Raw genomic sequence first — 18344 nt, 5'->3', positions numbered from 1 at the left:
TTTCAATTTAACAGGACAGATTTATTTGTATGTGGCTCAAATGTTCACAATTGCTCTCTGCACCTTCATACATAGGAATGAATGTCACAGTGGCAAACAGCAGTAATGAACAATCTTACCTGAGGATATGGAAACCTCCCAAGAGCAAGCTGGGAAAGGAAATAATATTTGTCTAGTTACACAGATTTGCATGGAGGGCACATTTTCTTAAAGAGAGAAAAGTACTCAACTCTTACTATTGTATAAATGGGAAAATGCTGGCAGAAGTACACAAAGAGCTGCATTTAGAATGGAGTCATTCACAACAATTAGCCCTTGTTTTACATTTCTGAATATTTCTGTATTTCTCAAGCTTCTGTCTGTACCACTCACTGACACTGTTTGATGCCCAAGTTCCTGAGGACTCTCTAAATTAAACCAGTTCAGCCTCAGCAGCGAGGCCACCGACACTGACCTTCCTGCTAATTATCTGCAATGAGCAGGTATTGTAGAGCATGCACTGAACTCCCTAAGTCCTTCCCTAACCAGCTCAGAGTAAAATCTGGGTTACATAGCTGAGGTTTGTTTCTTTATTGGTGTCAAAGCCATCTAGGAACCTGTGCGTGAGATCGTGGCACCTGCAATACAACACATGGGCTTTCCTTCAAACCTACTTTCAATTGCACACCATATGAACAGCATGCGTTGTGTCATCCCTCACTTGATGCATTACTGATGTATCTGATAGCATTGGTATTAGATCCAACAACAACATTAACACTGCCACAGTGCCACAGCTCATAATCAGTCCCTGAGAAATCCTTTGTTTGTTACAAAGTTTAAGTTTCCCCCATTGGCACCTGAACCTCTGAAACAATTCCAGCAAAATACAACCGTTCTATTTTGTCTACCATCCGGTGAAGGACATGGGTTTTCAGAGCTGACACAGACTACCCAGAAGTGCACTGTGGGCAGTTATCGTTGTGTTCTGCTTTCTGAAGAAGCCCATGTCCCTGCATTGCCTGCAGAAGAGCTGTAGGCAGGTGGGTTCATGACACTGCTGATAGCTGGCACAAACCCTTCCCTTCTCCAGGAGGTGATTACCTTTGGTCAGGCACTGGCACAGCTGCCCAGGAAGGTGGTGGAGTCACCGCCCCTGGAGGTGTCCAAGAACCATGGAGATGTGGCACGTGGTCAGTGGGCATGGTGGGATGCGTTGGGGTTGAACTTGGGGATCCTTTCCAACCTTAACAATTCTGTGATTCTATGATCTTCAGGAGGTGATCTACCCAGAGGTTATGGATGCAATGCTATCAGCAATTTGTCTGCATGACAAACTATACTCACTTCAGACCGAGTAGCAGCATCAATGCCAAAGGTCTCAGCCGTGCTGTGTACTGCCAGCACTGGGTGAAAGCACCCCACTGCACCTGTACTGCGGCTGTCATTTGAGCTCTTCAGTACCGGGGTTATTTGACCTAGGCAGACTGCAGCTGAGGCAGCTGTGCCCATATAACCTATGATGAAATTTCAGCCCAGTTGGCAGCACAGAACCATCTGAAGTACAAAGAACAAGGCAGAGGCAGAGCTGTAGAAAGGAAGGGAAGCGGTGGGGCAAAGAGCAGCAGACATCACTCAGTCTCACCTGGTGAGGTACAGCGTGATGTGGAGGTGATAAGGAGAAGCTGGCAGCAGAGAGGAAGCAAGCAGGCATCAGTGGAGATGGTGCTATTTCTGCCATACCAGCAGCCACCCAAGCCTATGTTGCATAGGACATCTGGCTGTAACCCTTATGAATTCAGTAAACTACCAGATCCTCAGAGGAAAGACATGACAAGAGCAGGGTGGGTACCTGATGTGTTTAAAGGCATGCAACAGAAACACAAAGAAAGGAAACAATTTTTTTGTGCAGCAGGGAGCTCAGAGCTTCTCCCTGTAGGAAATTCACCCTTCCAGCAAACAAATGCAAGCTGAGCAGACTCGATGCTCCCCTTCTTGCACTGATGTCTGGTTCTACACTTCTCCCAGCTCAGCCAGTCACTTTCTAATGTCAGGCTTTGAAATACAATGCTAAGTGGATAAAGGCAGGCCCTATGTTTTCTGTCATGCTCAGTCTTAAGGATCAGAAGCCACTAACACATACACAACAGTTCCCTTTTCCATTTTCTCATCTCCTGGGAGGACCGTCCTCCCCTAACAAGAAGCCGCTCAAGATCCTACGAAGCACTGCTGTTGCAATACCCTATAAATGCCTAACAATCAACCCATAAATGCCAAATAAACACTTTACAACAAACAAAAACAGGAGAACACTAAATTTTCCCAACGACTGCTGACTTAAGAACAGTCATGACAACAGCTACAGATTTGTAGGCACATCATATTTATCCCACGGTATAAAACCAAGCTAAGTATGGCTCTACACATAGGGTATTGTTCTGCAGACCTTCTTTAAGCAGAAAACCTACCACTACCTCAATGCTATCTTCAGACTACGCATTCCTGCCCTCAGGGATGATGCCTTTCCCTGACCACCACGTGTTACAGTAGGGATTTGCCTATGTGACTCCAACAGCCACTGAACAACTGGGGAAAGAGCAGTTCTCTGCCAGACTTAGGTACGCAGCGTACAAATGAGCCCCCAAGAATCCAAAATGCATTGGGCACGAGTTCTTTGGGGGCTGTTAACAAAGACAGACTCTGCTTGGTGAAGCTGCTTCCTGAGAACTGCAGAGCAGTGCAGCCCCAGATGGGTCGAGCAGCAGTTCTGCATTCCCAGAACCATCACTCAGCTCATCCAGTCAGAGTTGTTTCCCTCCTGCAAGATTGTCAAGGTATTATAAATTAAGAAACTTACCAAAGAGTATGTAATCTTCCCTGAAATAGCCTGCAGATATGTCACTGTACTAAATGTGTTTCAGATTTAATGAAGCTTTAATGTCCTTTTTAATTTTGCCTGTTTCTATATCACCAGGGGTCGAGCAAGGCAATCAGCACTCAAGAGGGTGGTTTGGTTTAAAACTAGGAAAAACTCATTTGCTTATGAGTTGCACTGTATTTTCTTAATTAAATTTACTAAGTAAAATGGTTTAAGTTCAGCCAACCAATGACCTCTGTACGTAGATTTAGATTTATAAATAGTGTCACAGTAAAAGCGAAGAAAAAAACCTCCCAAAACAAACAGATTAGAGCTTTACTAAAGGGATTTCTGTACCCTCCATCATCCTGACTCCAGGAAGGCATTTAAACATGTGCAACTCAGCTTCATGCAGAACGCAGCAAATGTAATCTGCGAAGTTAAAACAGCATCAAAAACTTCTCTGCATCTACACGAGGCAACTTGCAATTTAGTTTTTAAGGCACTATAGCCAAAATATAACGGTTCAGTTTTCAGTCGTTAGGGACGGGAACTGACCGCTGCTTTACGTGGCTCTGGATATTACAGAGGAGAGAAGGGAATGCTCAGACTCCGAGGTGCTGCTTCTCATTTCCCTGCGGGCCCCTTCACACAGCACAAGGACTGTAAAAAACCTCATTTTAAGAAGGCACAGTGAATTGTGCTGCCAGCGTGGTACAGAAATATAAAGGGGAATCAAACCATACCAGCAAGAAATATGTCAGAATAACATTTCCCTTCGCTATTTCACCTCAGAGCAACCGTGTGCCTGTGCATTTTTTTTCCTTGTAAGTATTACTTGCTTAGACATAAAGCAGCCCATCAGAATCAGAGCACTTCAAACACTCATCTGCACGGGGATCAGTGAAGTTGTGTCCTAAAAAATGACTTGTGCTATGCAGTCCCTGATAGGAGTGTTTGCTGAGACTTGGAGAGGTGCAGAGGGCTGCACAGGGAGCACCATCAGGATTTAAAACAGCAACTGCTAAGCCGAGACATAAACACCCCAAAATGAGCCAATAAAATGCAGAGGTACAGTTTGTCAGGCTGGGTCAAAATGTGCTAAGAACATAGAAGGGAAAGCAAAAACCACGAGGCAGCCAGCGTTTGGTAGGGCTAGGGCCAGCATCAGGGTTAGGGCAGCCAGCATCAGGGTTAGGGCAGCTCTGGCAGAGCGAGGAGCCCAAAGCCTTTGTGCTGGGCAGCTGTAAGAAGAGCTGAAAAAGAACTCCAACCAGGCTCAACCTGCTTGCAATTAAAAACATACACTTAACGTGCAGGTAAGTGAAGACAAAATCAAAGCAACTCATTGAAAAAACATAATTAACCATTCTGGAGCTGAAAATGGCAATCCAGAAATCCTTGCTAACAAACCATCTTCCCCACGTTGCCTCCCTGCACTCTGCTGCTAAGAATCACAGCAGCAGCACTCCTCGTCCTCTTCAGAAAGGGACCGAGGGGAAGAAGCCCCAAACCTATTTTTGGGTCTCCCACTTCGATCAGTATCTGCCCTGTGCGAGTTGCTTTTTAATTTACAGCGACACTGAGAAGCAGGGGATGCATTCATTCTTAATTCAGCCACATTCCATGTTTCTCAGCATAACTGCAAATTGAAAATAAGCACTCACAATATCGCCCGTGATCCAGCTGAAGGAGGACTTTATGGTCTGAAATGCTCTAAAATTTGTTCTTAATTACCTCGTGCACATTTTACGCAATTAAATCTCCATCTGAGGGTTTTGCATTTAGATTGTGCTCCGCATTAAGCCCTGCTTTTATGGAGAAGCTGCCGTCACTTCGGAACCCTCAGCCATGGGAAACTTTAAAATCAGACTTAACTACTGGATAACACCAAATTCCCCGGGTGAAATTTCCTTCCGAGGCCAATTGATCCATTCCTAGATGGACGGCTTAAAATCAGCTGAACCTCTGCAAGGTACGGGCCTTAATAAATATTAAATACCTCAAAAACCACACCAAGATTTTTCTCTCCTTCTGATATCAATTTTGCCGTCCTCTTATTGCTCAGTTTAAGGGGAAAAAAAAAAAAGAGAGAAAATCCAAAAGGATATAACAGCAATTTACCAGCGTTAAAGTGCTTCTGAGGTTAAACTGACAACAGAGATGAACAGAAACACAAAGCATCTTGAAGTAGGGCTTCAATTAAATGTGCAGGATTTAGCAATGCAGGACGGAAAAAAAAGGAGTTACAAATTAATTTAATCTTCTGCCTATAGTTTGCAGCTGCACTCCGAAGTGTCTGGGGCTTAAGAACAAAGCCTTGAAAGGCCTCGGAGTGAGGGAAGCTTCAATTTTTAATGTATAACGCCATTAGCTGATAACTTGTGGAATCTGCGACCCCCGCGGAGGGGCATAAGTGTGGTAACAGAGACTGATGAAGTGACATATTTGTTCGTGTCGGGAACCATGAGAAAGGAGGTTATTACTGACACCGCCAGGCCCACCAGAAATATGCCCTAATAACCTTTGGGACGCTCCTTGGCGTGAGCAGATGAGTTTCGAGGATCTTTCTACATAAAATATATTAAAAATCAAAGCCTAATTCGCCTTAATTAAAGATAATTAGTTTCACTTTGACTTCTTTTAAATATGAGCTATAGTGAATGCGCCGCGTACCGAAGGCTGCGTGCAATCATGATTAAATGGCACATCTCCTCTCCACGGCCCTGTGGGTGAGCGGCTTTCACCGGCGGTGCTTCAAAGGTGCTGCCAAAGGGAAAGGAGCAGACAGAGCCTCTGAAAGGACACAGATACAAGGCAGAAGTTTCTGCAGTGAGGGCGGTGATGCCCTGCGCAGGCTGCCCAGAGAGGTGGCGGTGCCCCATCCCTGCAGACAGCCGAGGTCAGGCTGGGAGGGCTCTGAGCACCTGGTGGAGCTGTGGGTGTCCCTGCGCACCGCAGGGGAGTGGGACCAGATGGCCTTTTAGGGGCTCTTCCAACTCCGACAGCCCTATGAGTCTCTCCATCCATCCACTCACTCCACGTTATTTATTTCGCTGCTGCACACGCTGCCCGCAGTGGCCTAAGAGCAATTGCTGGGAAACATGATACATGGAGGTCTCAACCCACGCAAACTGTACCTAAACTTACACTTTATTGCAGCTTAGTTCACAATCTTCACCTAATATAGGGTTACATCCCAGTGCAGCAGGCGGATAAATCATCCTGGAATATTACTGGGCTAAGTTTAGCTGTGAGTGGAGCATATGTGCTTCCGAGTCACTGAAGCAAAGGCCCATAAAATACACTAATTACTGGAAGTTATGGTCACTGAGTGATTGATAGCACTCTGCAAGGCAACTTCCCCGTTTTCAGCTATTCTGACGGGCCTCCTCCACCACAGAGCAATTATTAATTCATGACCCAGCCCTCGGGCACTGCTACCTTCTACTTCTCATTCCGCTGCCACAAACACGGTGATGTAGCTGGACACTGCCTTCCTCCTTCCCAATGGCCGCACGAAGTCGGCAGGCGTGGAAACTGAGCTAAGGGCCACTGCTAGGAGAAAGGCTCCAAATAGCTCTGCGGGGGGAAACACCAAAAAAACCCCACCCCAGAACACGTAGGCCAGCTTCTTGCTAGGAGCAAGTTTCTGAATCGCATCATTCTGCACAGAATGATCTGAACTACAGACGTATTCTACCCAAAGAACAGTTCAAGTCATTGAGCAAAATTCTGTTTGTGTTACAGCTACTCTCTGCAAGTGAATGAAGCGTGTAAGGATTGAGCTGTGTAAATCAGAAACACTACACTATGTTGCAGAGCAATGTCCGCTCATAAGGAAATCTTGCAGAAGACCAAATCATGGTCTGCAGGACTTCCTGCTGACCATCAGCTCCCAATCTCGATCCTTCACCACCATCACCTCCGTGCTGATGACATGTGGCTGACCACCCATCTCAGACTGTTTAGGAACAATCCCTCTGAAGCCTCTGCTCCTTCACCAGATTACTTATACATGCATCTTTACACGAGTTTTCTGCAGCCAAACATCTTGAAGACTGAAGTTCTTTAAGAGAACCATGATAAAGAGAGCTGCTTCTCTTCTAGGACCCTCTTCAAGCATGTTCCCCAGCTTGTGTCCTCATGGACCGTGTACTTCTCTTGCACCTTCACCTGTGCTCCCAGCCCAAGTGTGCTGCAGGCCCCAGGAGTCTGCTGGCGTTGTAGGCAAGTTGTGCCTTCCCGACTCCAAAGCTACCCGTGTACCTGAAGTACACGATGCATGTTTGCTGGATATGTATCGGTGTTCCTACCTAAGGGAATGCTGAGATGCCATAAATCTGTAATATGACTGCTTGAAATATTGCTTAAAACAGCATATTAACACAAATGTCACAAATAACCAGCAGCCCTTGAAAGCTCTTACAAGGCACCGCCAGTTACACACATGGGTTTGTATTCCACTTCCAAAAACTGCTTGATCTGTGGTATAAGCAAATCACTTATTTCCTGCATTTAAATATAATTCTGGCTGTATTTGTAGTGAAAAGAGCCCTGGATCATCTGACAAAGACCTGCAAGCCTACACTTTGCCTTACCAAACAGCTTGGATCACAACCCCACTCCCTCCCCCAAACTCCCTTCTACCACTGTGTCTCACACTGCTCTGCAGGAGACTGATCCTCCGTGCCCAGGGTCCAGCCAAGCCCTCCTCACCAACTCTGCCCCCACACACAGGCACTGGGGGGCAGGAAGGCTTATTGAAAGAATAAGGATTCACCAGATAGCAGCCATGTAAGGCAGGATTAGGGTAATACTGCTGAGCAACAAGAAATATGAAGCAACCTCATCCACCCTCCTGTGCAGGGCATCTTTTTTGGAAGGAGGATGAATCAGTCACAGAACAGCACTCAGGTTCAGCCCGGAGTGTGGTTTATGGCTGAGTTATAAACCCTCTGAAACACAGCTTTTATAATGAAAATGCTGACGCAGTCCTCAGCGCAGTGACAGCAATGTCACTGGCTTAAATTGAACTTGCTTTGTCAATCCCAGAACACTTAAGTAAAACTAATCTAAAAACCCCACGGGAACACACAAACTGTTGGTGACGAAACATTTTTAAACAGGTCCACGGCTCAGGCATTAAATGTAATTCCCTTTAAACAGTCCTGAAGAAAGAAATGCAGAGTGAGAACAAAAAGCTGTGCGTGTTTGGACATCTTCTGCTTCAAAAGGAACACAGATGCTCAGAGCCTCCCCAAACTTCGCTCCTACCCACACTCCTGAGTTTTCTGAACCTTCAGCAGTAACAGTTTGGTTTCTCATTACGCACAGCGTTGCAGCAAAGAAATTCAAGGCATTTCAAGGCTCAGAAGATGATTAAAGAAAATAAGCAGATTTAGGTCGCTGCTATGCTATATTATCGTATGTTTTAAAAGCAAAACAAAACAAAGCAAACTCACAACCTTGCTGCCTTGGTTCCATGTGCCATTTCATCCCAATTAACGCGCTCTAACTGCACTAACGTGAAGCTGCAGGGATTGGAGTACCACACTATCGAGTGGAGATGATTTTATAATCCCACAGCAAATGCTAACTTCCCATTTTAACAGCTCCATCAACAAGAGCCCGAGCATCTCCACTGCCAATCCCCATGTCGATACAGTGCTACTTTAATGACAGTGACCTTGTGTGGCTCTTGGAACATCTTCTTCACCTTTTTTGAGACATTTTTCTAAGCCACTGTCCTTGCTTTCATCATTTAACACATCACTCAAACCACTCCAATAAAAGAGCGATCGCACTGAGGAGAGGTCTCAGAGGATCAGATGACACACCAATTAACCAGGCACACAGAACCAAATGGTTTGGTACGCCCGGTTGAGGACACGTCCACGGAAAGTGAGAGAGGGGAAAAAAAAGTTGAGAAGGTTTGAAAGAGGAGAAAAATGTAAATGCAACGCGTTTCCCTAACGCTGCGTAAGATGATGTGAAATTCACCCTTTACATCAATCTCATGACCAGTAACAATCCCTAACTAAGCTCCAAAGTCTTGGTCTTTGTGGAACACCATCAGATTGCTGCTGCACATGGAAATACATTCAGCAATACACTCAGCAAAGGAACCAGTAAAACCTGCTGCACATCACCCGTGCATTTATATCACTCTATTCCACTGTGACTCAAAATGAACACCACAGTCAAGTATTAATGTAATACAATCTCATTTTAGCCCTTTGTTGCACAGATTCATTTACAGACAGTGTGAGTATGTTCTGCAGCTCTCCAAAATGGTGAGGACTCTCCAGTATCACAACCCATTGAAATGTGCAGTAAAACAAATTAACAGCGCCGCATCCCCTGTGACACTTTCAAGTATGTCATTATCGTATATTCAGAGTTAACTTCAATCAGACTCGGAAGATTTACAAGACCTGAATGCAATGATTCAGCATTAAATATCGTCATTTTGGTTAAACCAAGCAGCAAGGAATGTACTGTTTGACAACATCACAATAGCCACAGAGAACTTCTGGGCTACAAGGTACGCTTCTTGTCCAGATGCCGTGGGTCAGCACCAACACAACTCCACTTCCATCTCATCTTCTGCTACAAACATCCGCTGCACCTCACCTTAATGATGCTACATTTAGCAGAAGGGAATGGCACCTGTGTTTCTCAGTAACTGTATAGCACGCTTTTGTCAGGCTGTACGACAGACCACACAAGCCATCAGTGGTTGGAAAGAACTGCTCGTTGGGAAGGAGCAAACAGAAGGATCTGTGCAAGCAGCAGCCAGTAACAGCCATCATCTCAGTGCTTCATTTTGATAAGACCTATTCCAGTTTGAAACTACCTTTGTAAGAAATCCTTCTGAAAGCTCTCGTGAATGCTTTCATTACAGGTTAAACATTTTCCATGGGCATCAACTGGCTCAAACCCTGAATCTGCATAACACTATTTAAACCCTAACGGTGGGCGTCTCTATCCTGCCTGATGAAGCTGAAATACAGAAATACTGTCATTGTTGGCTGAAAGGCCGCTTGTACTGGGCTGACTTTCCACTCTCAAATGGAGATTTGATGGAGGGCTCTGTTGCACATTTGCACAGAGGCTCTCTCCACCTTACCGAACTCGGTAGGAACAAACCCATTCTAAATACAGACAGGCATCTTAGCGAGAGTTAAATGCATACATATATAAAGGAGTATACAAAGACCACATTAAAACAGTTTGATGTTAATTTTCATTTGATTCTCCCAAAGTGCACGAGAAAATGACAGAGATTTGCATACCTCCATGAAGGAAATCCCTAAACTCCAAACGTCCGAATGAATCCCGTATTGCTCTCCCGAAATCCGTTCCGGCTGCAAAGAGATGGAAAGAAACATCATGAGCCCAGCGAACAAACAAAGGTCCTTCCCCAAAAGGTAGCCCAGGGCATGCAAACCAGCTGAGGAAATTCCAAGAATCTTAAAGTTTGTTATTACCTTGCTCCTGCAAGAGCAAAGGGCTCGGTTATGCTCAAACTCGTGGCCATGTGCTGCTATGCACATGGCCTTGGCATTTGTGTTCAGGCTGTTATAGCCAACAAAAAGCCATTGGAGGCCAAGTTGTAAGAGTCTGCTGGTGGCACACACCTATCTGTGAGGCCGGATGCAGCAGTGAGGTAGGCTTACAGTAGGAAAACAGACTCCTCAGGCTGGGTTGGGCAATAAGTATGGCTTAAAAGGCAAAGTTATCGAAGTCAAAGTAATAAATGAAGTCATGTGGCAGACGCTTCATTTTATAGATATTTAACTAACTTCATTTTTGACCTATGGAGAAAAAAAGACTTCACTCAAAGCTATTAATAACAAATTTAATGCCTCATGAAATAGAAGGCTGCAAGACGTAACTGCTAGTTTTTACTTGAAAGCCACAATTTCAGCATTTCCAAGGTCAAGTGCAGCAGGAAATGTAACAATAAAAGGCTCCATGAGACTCCTCTCCCCACTGTGCTGCTAATGCACCTGTCTAGCCCCACCATCTACAAAGCACCGGCTGTATTTTTAGTCCTTAATAATCCAGAGACCTTTTTTAGAAAACCAACTCCCAAATTAGTGCCAGTCCAATGTGTTTTCTGATGTTTGCTCTGCACCACTAATCCCAGGTCAAGAGCTTTTACTGCAATGTGAACATTAAGTAACAAACAGCGTTGCCCACGCTGCCTTCAAGGGGAGCCTTCCAAAACTGCCATCGTCTGAAAATGAAGAGAAACTACAACAAAAGGCTTTTGATTGAGCCACCAAAACTTGTATTTTTTTGTTGCTGCTTGTTTGCTTTTGGTGGTTTTAATTTGTTTGAATGTTTCTCTTTTTGAGGGGAAGAGTTTTATTTAATTTTATCTTTTCATTAAAGGACATCACAGTGAGCAAATATGAAGAGTTCAGTGACATGAATTTCTCAATGTCTGGAGCAGAGGACAGAAACAAGAATGAGACGTGGAAAAAGTAAAGTGTGCAACACAGCTCACCCTAATGGTACACAGCTCGGACACCTTTACTCTGAGGATTTCTACCTCTGGTTACCTTTTTTTCACCCAGAAGGTTTGTTGTTTTTTTTCCCCTGTGCACAGTAGGTGATAAAATTATTATTATCCCTTTACAGTGCACGTGTTTTTATTTTGAATATAGAGTTTAATTTTTGATGGTTTCAAATTCACTCCTGATGAGTACACTGAATTTGATGACAAAAAATTCACTAGCAAAACAACTTTAACACGGGCAGTCAGATCAAACACATTTGAGCTTAAACATCTTTCTCAATCAATAGAAGAATGCATCGCAGTCATCCAGAAAGAAGAAGAGAAAACATAACCTATTCAATGTACACCTGGGAAAGAGAACAGTAATCTTGATTAGTACACTAAAAGCATAATACAATGTAATTATTAGATCTGCTGAAGACCACTCTAAGAGCAAGAGCCGAGTTGGAGAAGTTAATTACTTTGATGCTGTTGGCTTGTTTGAATCACAATGGTGCAGTTGTTTTAGAGAACAGAGGCAGGGACACCAGCAGGCTTACTGTAATATATCTGACCAGATTCTTTATTTAAAAAGATTTTGATGCACATAATATTCCGGTGACAAAGGACAGCCCAAGTCCTTCTAGGATGGTGCCATGAGTGTTTCAGAAGCCACATAATGACTACACCTTGACTAGAAAAGCACTTAGCAAATAAATGGGCACCCGGGGCTGCTTTCTCCTTACAAGAAAGTAAGGAAAAATATCTGAAAGCGATGAAAGGTCATGGATTTCTCTCTCCACTTTCCCGAGGTTTGAAAAACAAGAATCAACCATTTTGTACTGCTGTCTGCACTTTGGTGCTGTGGGCTTTTCTGTTTGCTTGCTGTTAAGCAAGCTGAACGCTGATTTTTTTCCCCCATCGATGCCATGACAGAAATAGTTGGCAAATAAGAAATTGTAATGACCAAAAATAAGAGACAACAGTTACTGCAATCCTCAACAGAAGCATTTAAGTTCTCACATTCGTTAAACAAAGAACATTGATGAACAGAAAACAAGCGCTCGTGTTTGTGCAATGGGCATTCTCTGGACTTAAGTGCTTATAGAGCAGTGAAAGGCCCTGATGTCTTCTGACACGCAGTAGGAGCAGCACCCAACACGCAGGGTAGCGGCCTGGTTCCATCAGCCCAGCTATGCAAACTTCAAATTTGCACATGGCAGTTTCCCATGGGAAACCCCCACGGAGGTGTGCAGGTATCAGAGATGCCCACGAGACTTACACACATCTGAATGCTCAGCACGGCGGGTCCCATTCTCTGCACAGTAACACCATCAGTGCTCTGCAAGGACCTCTGGGCTCCCGAGGGAAAGCTGCGTGTATTTATTTTTCAGTGTTGGACTGGCTCTCCTCTTTGTTCCCAGCTGTTGCAGTGCACGAAAGACAACTAGAAGGCACACGCACAGCAGAACACTCTTCTGATGCTATTCTCCATATCACCAAGGCCTGTCGTTGTCAGTGAGCTGCTATGTGAGCACAGGGATGTTCTGTGACACCACCACACCGGGGGCTGGGGGAGAGGAGGTCTGAGAGCCGATTTATAATGATATCCTCACCACGTAGAAGGGGACTGTGAACAAATACTTGTATTTAAATGTTACTCCTACATAAATCCACTTACCGCCATGTAAGCATTTGTTCCGACATACGTCTTGGCTATAGAATTCACCAGCTATCAGACAAAACAGTCTGTTAGAACAATATAAAGATAATGTGGAAATAAAATGGGCAATTATTCCTCATTTAACCTACAATCATCATTCCTATAAATCAACTAAAAATTATGTAAAAGGGAACAAATTCATCCGCAAAGGCATTAAAAATGATTAAATCTCTCTTTTGTTTGGAGCGAGAGCTCCCATTTAACCGAGTGCTGCATTACCGTTTATGGCAGATAACCTTAAACAATTCTGTTAAACAGGATACTTATCGCTTTAGTACCCCACACCAGTCTGATATAAAAAGTCAATCTGACGTGGGATTGAAGGCGCTCGTTTTTCAGTCAGCTGGCTCAAGATGTGAATAAAGCCACATTCATCACTTGAATGCAACCAGCACTAAATACGCTCGGAGGGACAACAGACCCTGACAACTTATCATACCGGGCTGACCTTCTCTTTGGTCCCGGCGCTTGGCTGAGAGTAAAGGTGCTGAAATTCAAATCACCAGCACTGCAAGCTCGTGGGTCACTAGCAGAGAAGTCCTCCAGGGAGGCCCAAAATGGAAATTAATTAAAATTTGTGCTGCACATTGTAAAAGCCCACCACTATTGTTACTCCCAATATTAATTTTTATTGTGGGCCAGTTGGGCTCCCCAGACACATCTCTCGTTCTGCCCTCCCTTTTGTCTGGCCAAAAAGCTTTCATATCAAAGCTGCATATCAATGAAGTTTGCTATTCGTAAGTAGTAATTACAATATCAGCAGTTTTTACTGTCATTAAACAATGAACAATCATATTCAGATGGAGCAAAGTCGCCCGGAGACTCGAGCTGAATGGCTGGCTCCCAGCAGAGGGGGGCTGCCCACCCTACAGCCAGGTGACTGCAGCACGAGACGTGCGATGGATTACCTGGGTGCTCACCCCGAAGTCACACAGCTTCACCTGCCCTCGCGTGTTCACCAGCATGTTGGACGGCTTCACGTCTGCCAAACAAAACCAGAGGTCAGCTGGGTTATCCTGGAGGTGTACGGAGATCGTTGTGATTCTAATACAAGCGTTGGTGTGACGATGATTGGCGTGATGGAGTTTAATAGGGGATATTTCAAAGGTATGCTTCGATTGCAACCTCTGGTTCGTAGCTGTCATCAGCACAGGTGACGTTGCACCTGTCCCCCAAGCCCAGCAATCCGTGCTACTGAAGCTGCAGGTGACACCAGCTGGGGAGGGGCCACCAGAGCTCTGCAGGATGGGATCTGGAATTCAAAGCAATCCTGACAAACGAGACTGAAAAAATACGCTGAAATTCAATAGGGACAAGCGGAAGCACTATGTTTAAATGAGGATTAATCAAAACAATCCACTACCCGGGCTGGGATAGGGCTGCAGGAGATGATGATGCAGGGGAGAAAATCAAGCACTAAAAATCTCATAGAGAAGTACAGGAACAGACGTGCACCATAAAAGCAGACTGTAAGTGTAATGCTCCCATTGCTGACCCCCTCTGATGTACAACAAGTTCTGCTGCACGCTGTAGAATCAACGTGCAAATAAAGCCCTAAGCACCCAGCCAAGCTGCACCATGAACACAGCAGTGTGTGTGGTATGGCCAGGCTTACACAAGGGAAGATGAGAGCTCAGCCCAATCACTGCCTTCTTCTGTCGTTATGGGTTAAAAGCAGCCGCTCGTCTCCCTGCCTTCTTTAAAAGGGAACACTAGTTGGGTGCAGATGGATGAAACCCAACTAGGAAAGAACCTAATTTGGTTTATCATTAAGTTTGCCTTTCTTTAGCAGATGTCTTCTGGTACCACAGTAGCTCGCTTAATTTGTCCCCGTAATGTAAAAATGTATAACCTCAATTAGCAAGCTGATTAAACGCTTCCCTATACTCGAGCTAAAAAAACACTTTAAAAAGGGGGAGCGTTCAATAACACTTTACACAGCTTCACAGGATCTGCACGTTTCATTTCGGTATCGATACTCGTAGTGCATTTTGCAATTTCCTCCCAAAGCCAAAAGGAAAAATCAGTGCCGGGTGCCTCCGCCGCATGACAGCACGCACAGCTTTGGGTGTGCTGAGCTCTGCTCCAACTGCACCACCGTCACCCATGCACCACATCTTTGGCAGACGGCTACCTGCCCACCTGCCCTGCAGGCGATGAAGCAAAATGCTGCTACAGAGCAATCCACGGCCCCAAAGTGCTGCACACATACCGATGTTTTAGGAATATTCTTTCTAACTGAAGCTTCAGGAAGACTCTTACATTTGCTTATGGCAACCTCCAGGCAATGTGCTTGCCGAGCGGCTTTGCTGAGTGCCAGGGGATGGGCACAGCACACCGGCGGGGCTGCAAGGTGTGCAGCCATCCTACCCGACCTTCCCAAGGACACAGCGCTGCTTTCTGACAGCACAGCAATCCTCTCGCTCTGCTCAGCGCAGGTCTGGGCAGACAGAAGGGTGCTCTGAGCACAGAATGCCACGACCCCACAGGAGGTTTGCTTCTAGAAGGGCTGGGCTGAGTGTGAGGAGTAGGCAGGGTGTTCTCCCAGTTCTCATTCCCTTAACACAACCTGCGCAGAGGAAAGCACTGAGCACGTGTGTGCCCTGCCCCAGAGCCAGCACCTCGTGCCATGGGGGATCAGCAGATCCCACCTCCCCACCCCCGGCATGTGGCACCTGACAGTAAGTCGCTATAATTTTAATTGAATGGCCATCTGTCATTCATTAAGCATCGCTTGATCCGAAAATCCTTCCACTCACTAAAAATAAATAAACAAACCAAACCAACAAAATGCTAAAAGAAAGAAAGCAACGGGCAATGGGTCCGTAAGGGATGAATGAAGGCAGTGCAGGTCGGGCCCTGCAGAGCAATCCGCAGCCAAACAAGCACTGCTGAGAACAAACCCTGCTGGTCTTCGCAGCACAGTTTATGCAGCACCACAAACAGAGAATGTGAGCAAATATCTGCTACGAATTCCAACGGTTGTGTCGGCTTCTTTGAGAAAAAAGAGAAAGGAAATGACAACCCGAGCCAAAAATGTCACTTTGCAAACTATGTCACATCGAAGGGAAGGAGGAAGAATGATCACCCCATCAGATTGCCCTTTATGTTCATAAACCACTTCAGTTAATGGGTTAAATATTTTTTGGTTTTGGAAAACAAATGTGCATAAATAATGTTCTGCACCATCTGCTTGTGATTAATATTACTGTTTAGAAGTGAAAGAATTTAAACAAGAGCCAAAAGGGGTCATTATGCTGCCATTACCAGTGCCTGCTTCATACAAATGACTTCTACGAAGCATCATTATAGAGGATGAACAAGTTCTCTTTGTAATCTAAGTCGTTTCACCTCTGCAGATAAATGGGACCTCCGAGCTCTTACTTACCAGTAAACACACGCGTCAGAGGTTCAGCCTTCCCAACACCCAGCATTTCACTCATCGTGGTTCATTGAAAAGCAAACGGATTTATGATTGTAGGAAAAAACCCCACAGGTTTCTAAAAGCTGTCTCTTGACTTTGAGCGTTTTCCACACGTCAGGCTGCAACATGCCAGGTTCAAGGGAGACCAGATACAAAAGCCATTTTAGCCGAGGACAGCTCACAGAACATTACCGTGAACAAAGTGAAGCTGCTGGAAGAATGAAAATATCTCCAATATTTTCTTGCCAAAATGACCTCCCCGGCACTTTTTGCTGTGATTTTTATCTTACTGAACTAAGCCCAAGCAATCTGTAAGCAGGCAGGTCCGGGTCTGTACACGCACACACAAGTGCCCTATTACCCTTGCTTGTGCTTCACTATATGCAGTGCTAAAGCTGATCAGCTCTCACCACTGTGAGAAGTGTGGCTCAACCCCACGCAGCACAAACCAGAACACACTTCCCACTGCTCTGACACACACTTTGAATGCACTCAGAGGCTGCGGTCCCAAGACCAGTGCAATATACGCCAGTCCACACCCGTGCATACAAAATGCCTGTCGGTACAATTAAACACAAGTGGGTAACATTTATTTCAAGCATCCCTTTTAATAAGAAGGTGAGAGAAAAAACACACCAGATGAAATGCATACGGCCTATACTTATTCTTGAACTTAACAGATTTTGGTTTGTCTTTATACAAACTTTGACTTTGTACGTGATTAGACTTGTTTAATTGCTAATTCTGTTTTAAATCTAAGTTAATTTCTCATTACCCTTCCATTTCTACTTCTTATCCTCTGGGGAAAAGAGCACACTTATCATTGGGACGTTCTCACATCTTCCAAGGAAGCAGTGTAGGTGTTAATCTCCCGTTTACGTTTGATGTGGGTGCGATGGCTACGACTACAGCTTTGCATTTATTAATATGCACGGCTATCACCTCATTAGTTGCAAGGTACGTTTTGAAGTTAAGCTGTAATATTTGCTGAGATGTCTGATCTGGAATAAAAGACTCGTCCATTGTGTTTCCTTCGCTTTAATCCGTGCTCTGGTCACAAACCATCATTTGCCACACTGCACGGCACAGCTTCTTTACGATGACTGCTCCTGCACCTCAGTTACCACCATCGTGGAATTCCAGACCTGTTACCCCACCTGAGCATCCTGCCCAGCCTGCCTCATACCTGACAGCAAGGAAGACCGAGTTCCATTTTCCCCCGTTTTCCTCTGATGCATTAAAACCAGTAAAGAGCTGGAAGAGATACCACGACAAACTGGTGTTTTCCTTGCATTGCATTACATGCAGTGACTCTGGTAAGACAGGAAGGCACAGGTATGTGCGAGCGTACTGAAACAGGCCTCTCAATAAACACTGTTGGGCCCTTCTGTGCATTTTGCATACTGTTCTCACCTCGGTGAACCCAGAAACAGACCAAGGCCAGAAAAATCTCAATTGTGATGGAAGACCCATTTCTGCACTTTTCTTCAGACCACAGCAAGCATCATACATAATTCATTAAAAACTCAGCGCTGCTCTCTATCAAGGCAATGAAAGCCACACACAGAAGGGGAAACTTGAGGAGCAAAAATCAGGCTCAAGCTCTAAACTTACAACAGGAACAGTAAGACATTACAGTTATAGCATTTCTGCTTGACCGCAATGCTCCTCCGAGTCATACTCAGCAGATGGCCACAGCCCTTAATCAAAAAGATTCAAACAAAAGGGAAAAAAAAAGATTAAAACAGCTTTTCCTTTCCAGGTGCTGTAAAAGTATGGCAAAGGACTGTGCTGCCCAGTCTGTGTGATACCCATCCACGGATTTTCCAGCTCCTTTTTCAGTTCTTCTCAC

The 18344-nt window shown here is 44.9% G+C and overlaps 1 protein-coding gene across 5 annotated transcripts in view; it reads right to left on the bottom strand.

Annotated features, from left to right (window-relative positions):
- Positions 1-18344, bottom strand: part of MAP2K5 (mitogen-activated protein kinase kinase 5) — a 111942-nt gene that overhangs the window by 41695 nt on the left and 51903 nt on the right. For 4 of the 5 annotated variants that reach the window (NM_001282348.2, XM_015292099.4, XM_015292101.4 and 1 more), the window contains 4 exons: positions 13977-14050; positions 13027-13077; positions 10135-10206; positions 120-149 (listed from right to left, as the gene is read on the bottom strand). In NM_001282348.2, the coding sequence (NP_001269277.1) occupies positions 120-149; positions 10135-10206; positions 13027-13077; positions 13977-14050 (227 nt within the window). The remainder of the gene's footprint in view (positions 1-119; positions 150-10134; positions 10207-13026; positions 13078-13976; positions 14051-18344) is intronic. The other variant, XM_015292098.4, reaches the window with a different exon arrangement.

The sequence above is a fragment of the Gallus gallus genome, chromosome 10, assembly GCF_016699485.2.
Source record: "Gallus gallus isolate bGalGal1 chromosome 10, bGalGal1.mat.broiler.GRCg7b, whole genome shotgun sequence".
NCBI lineage: Eukaryota > Metazoa > Chordata > Aves > Galliformes > Phasianidae > Gallus > Gallus gallus.
This window is presented reverse-complemented; position numbering and strand designations above follow the sequence as displayed.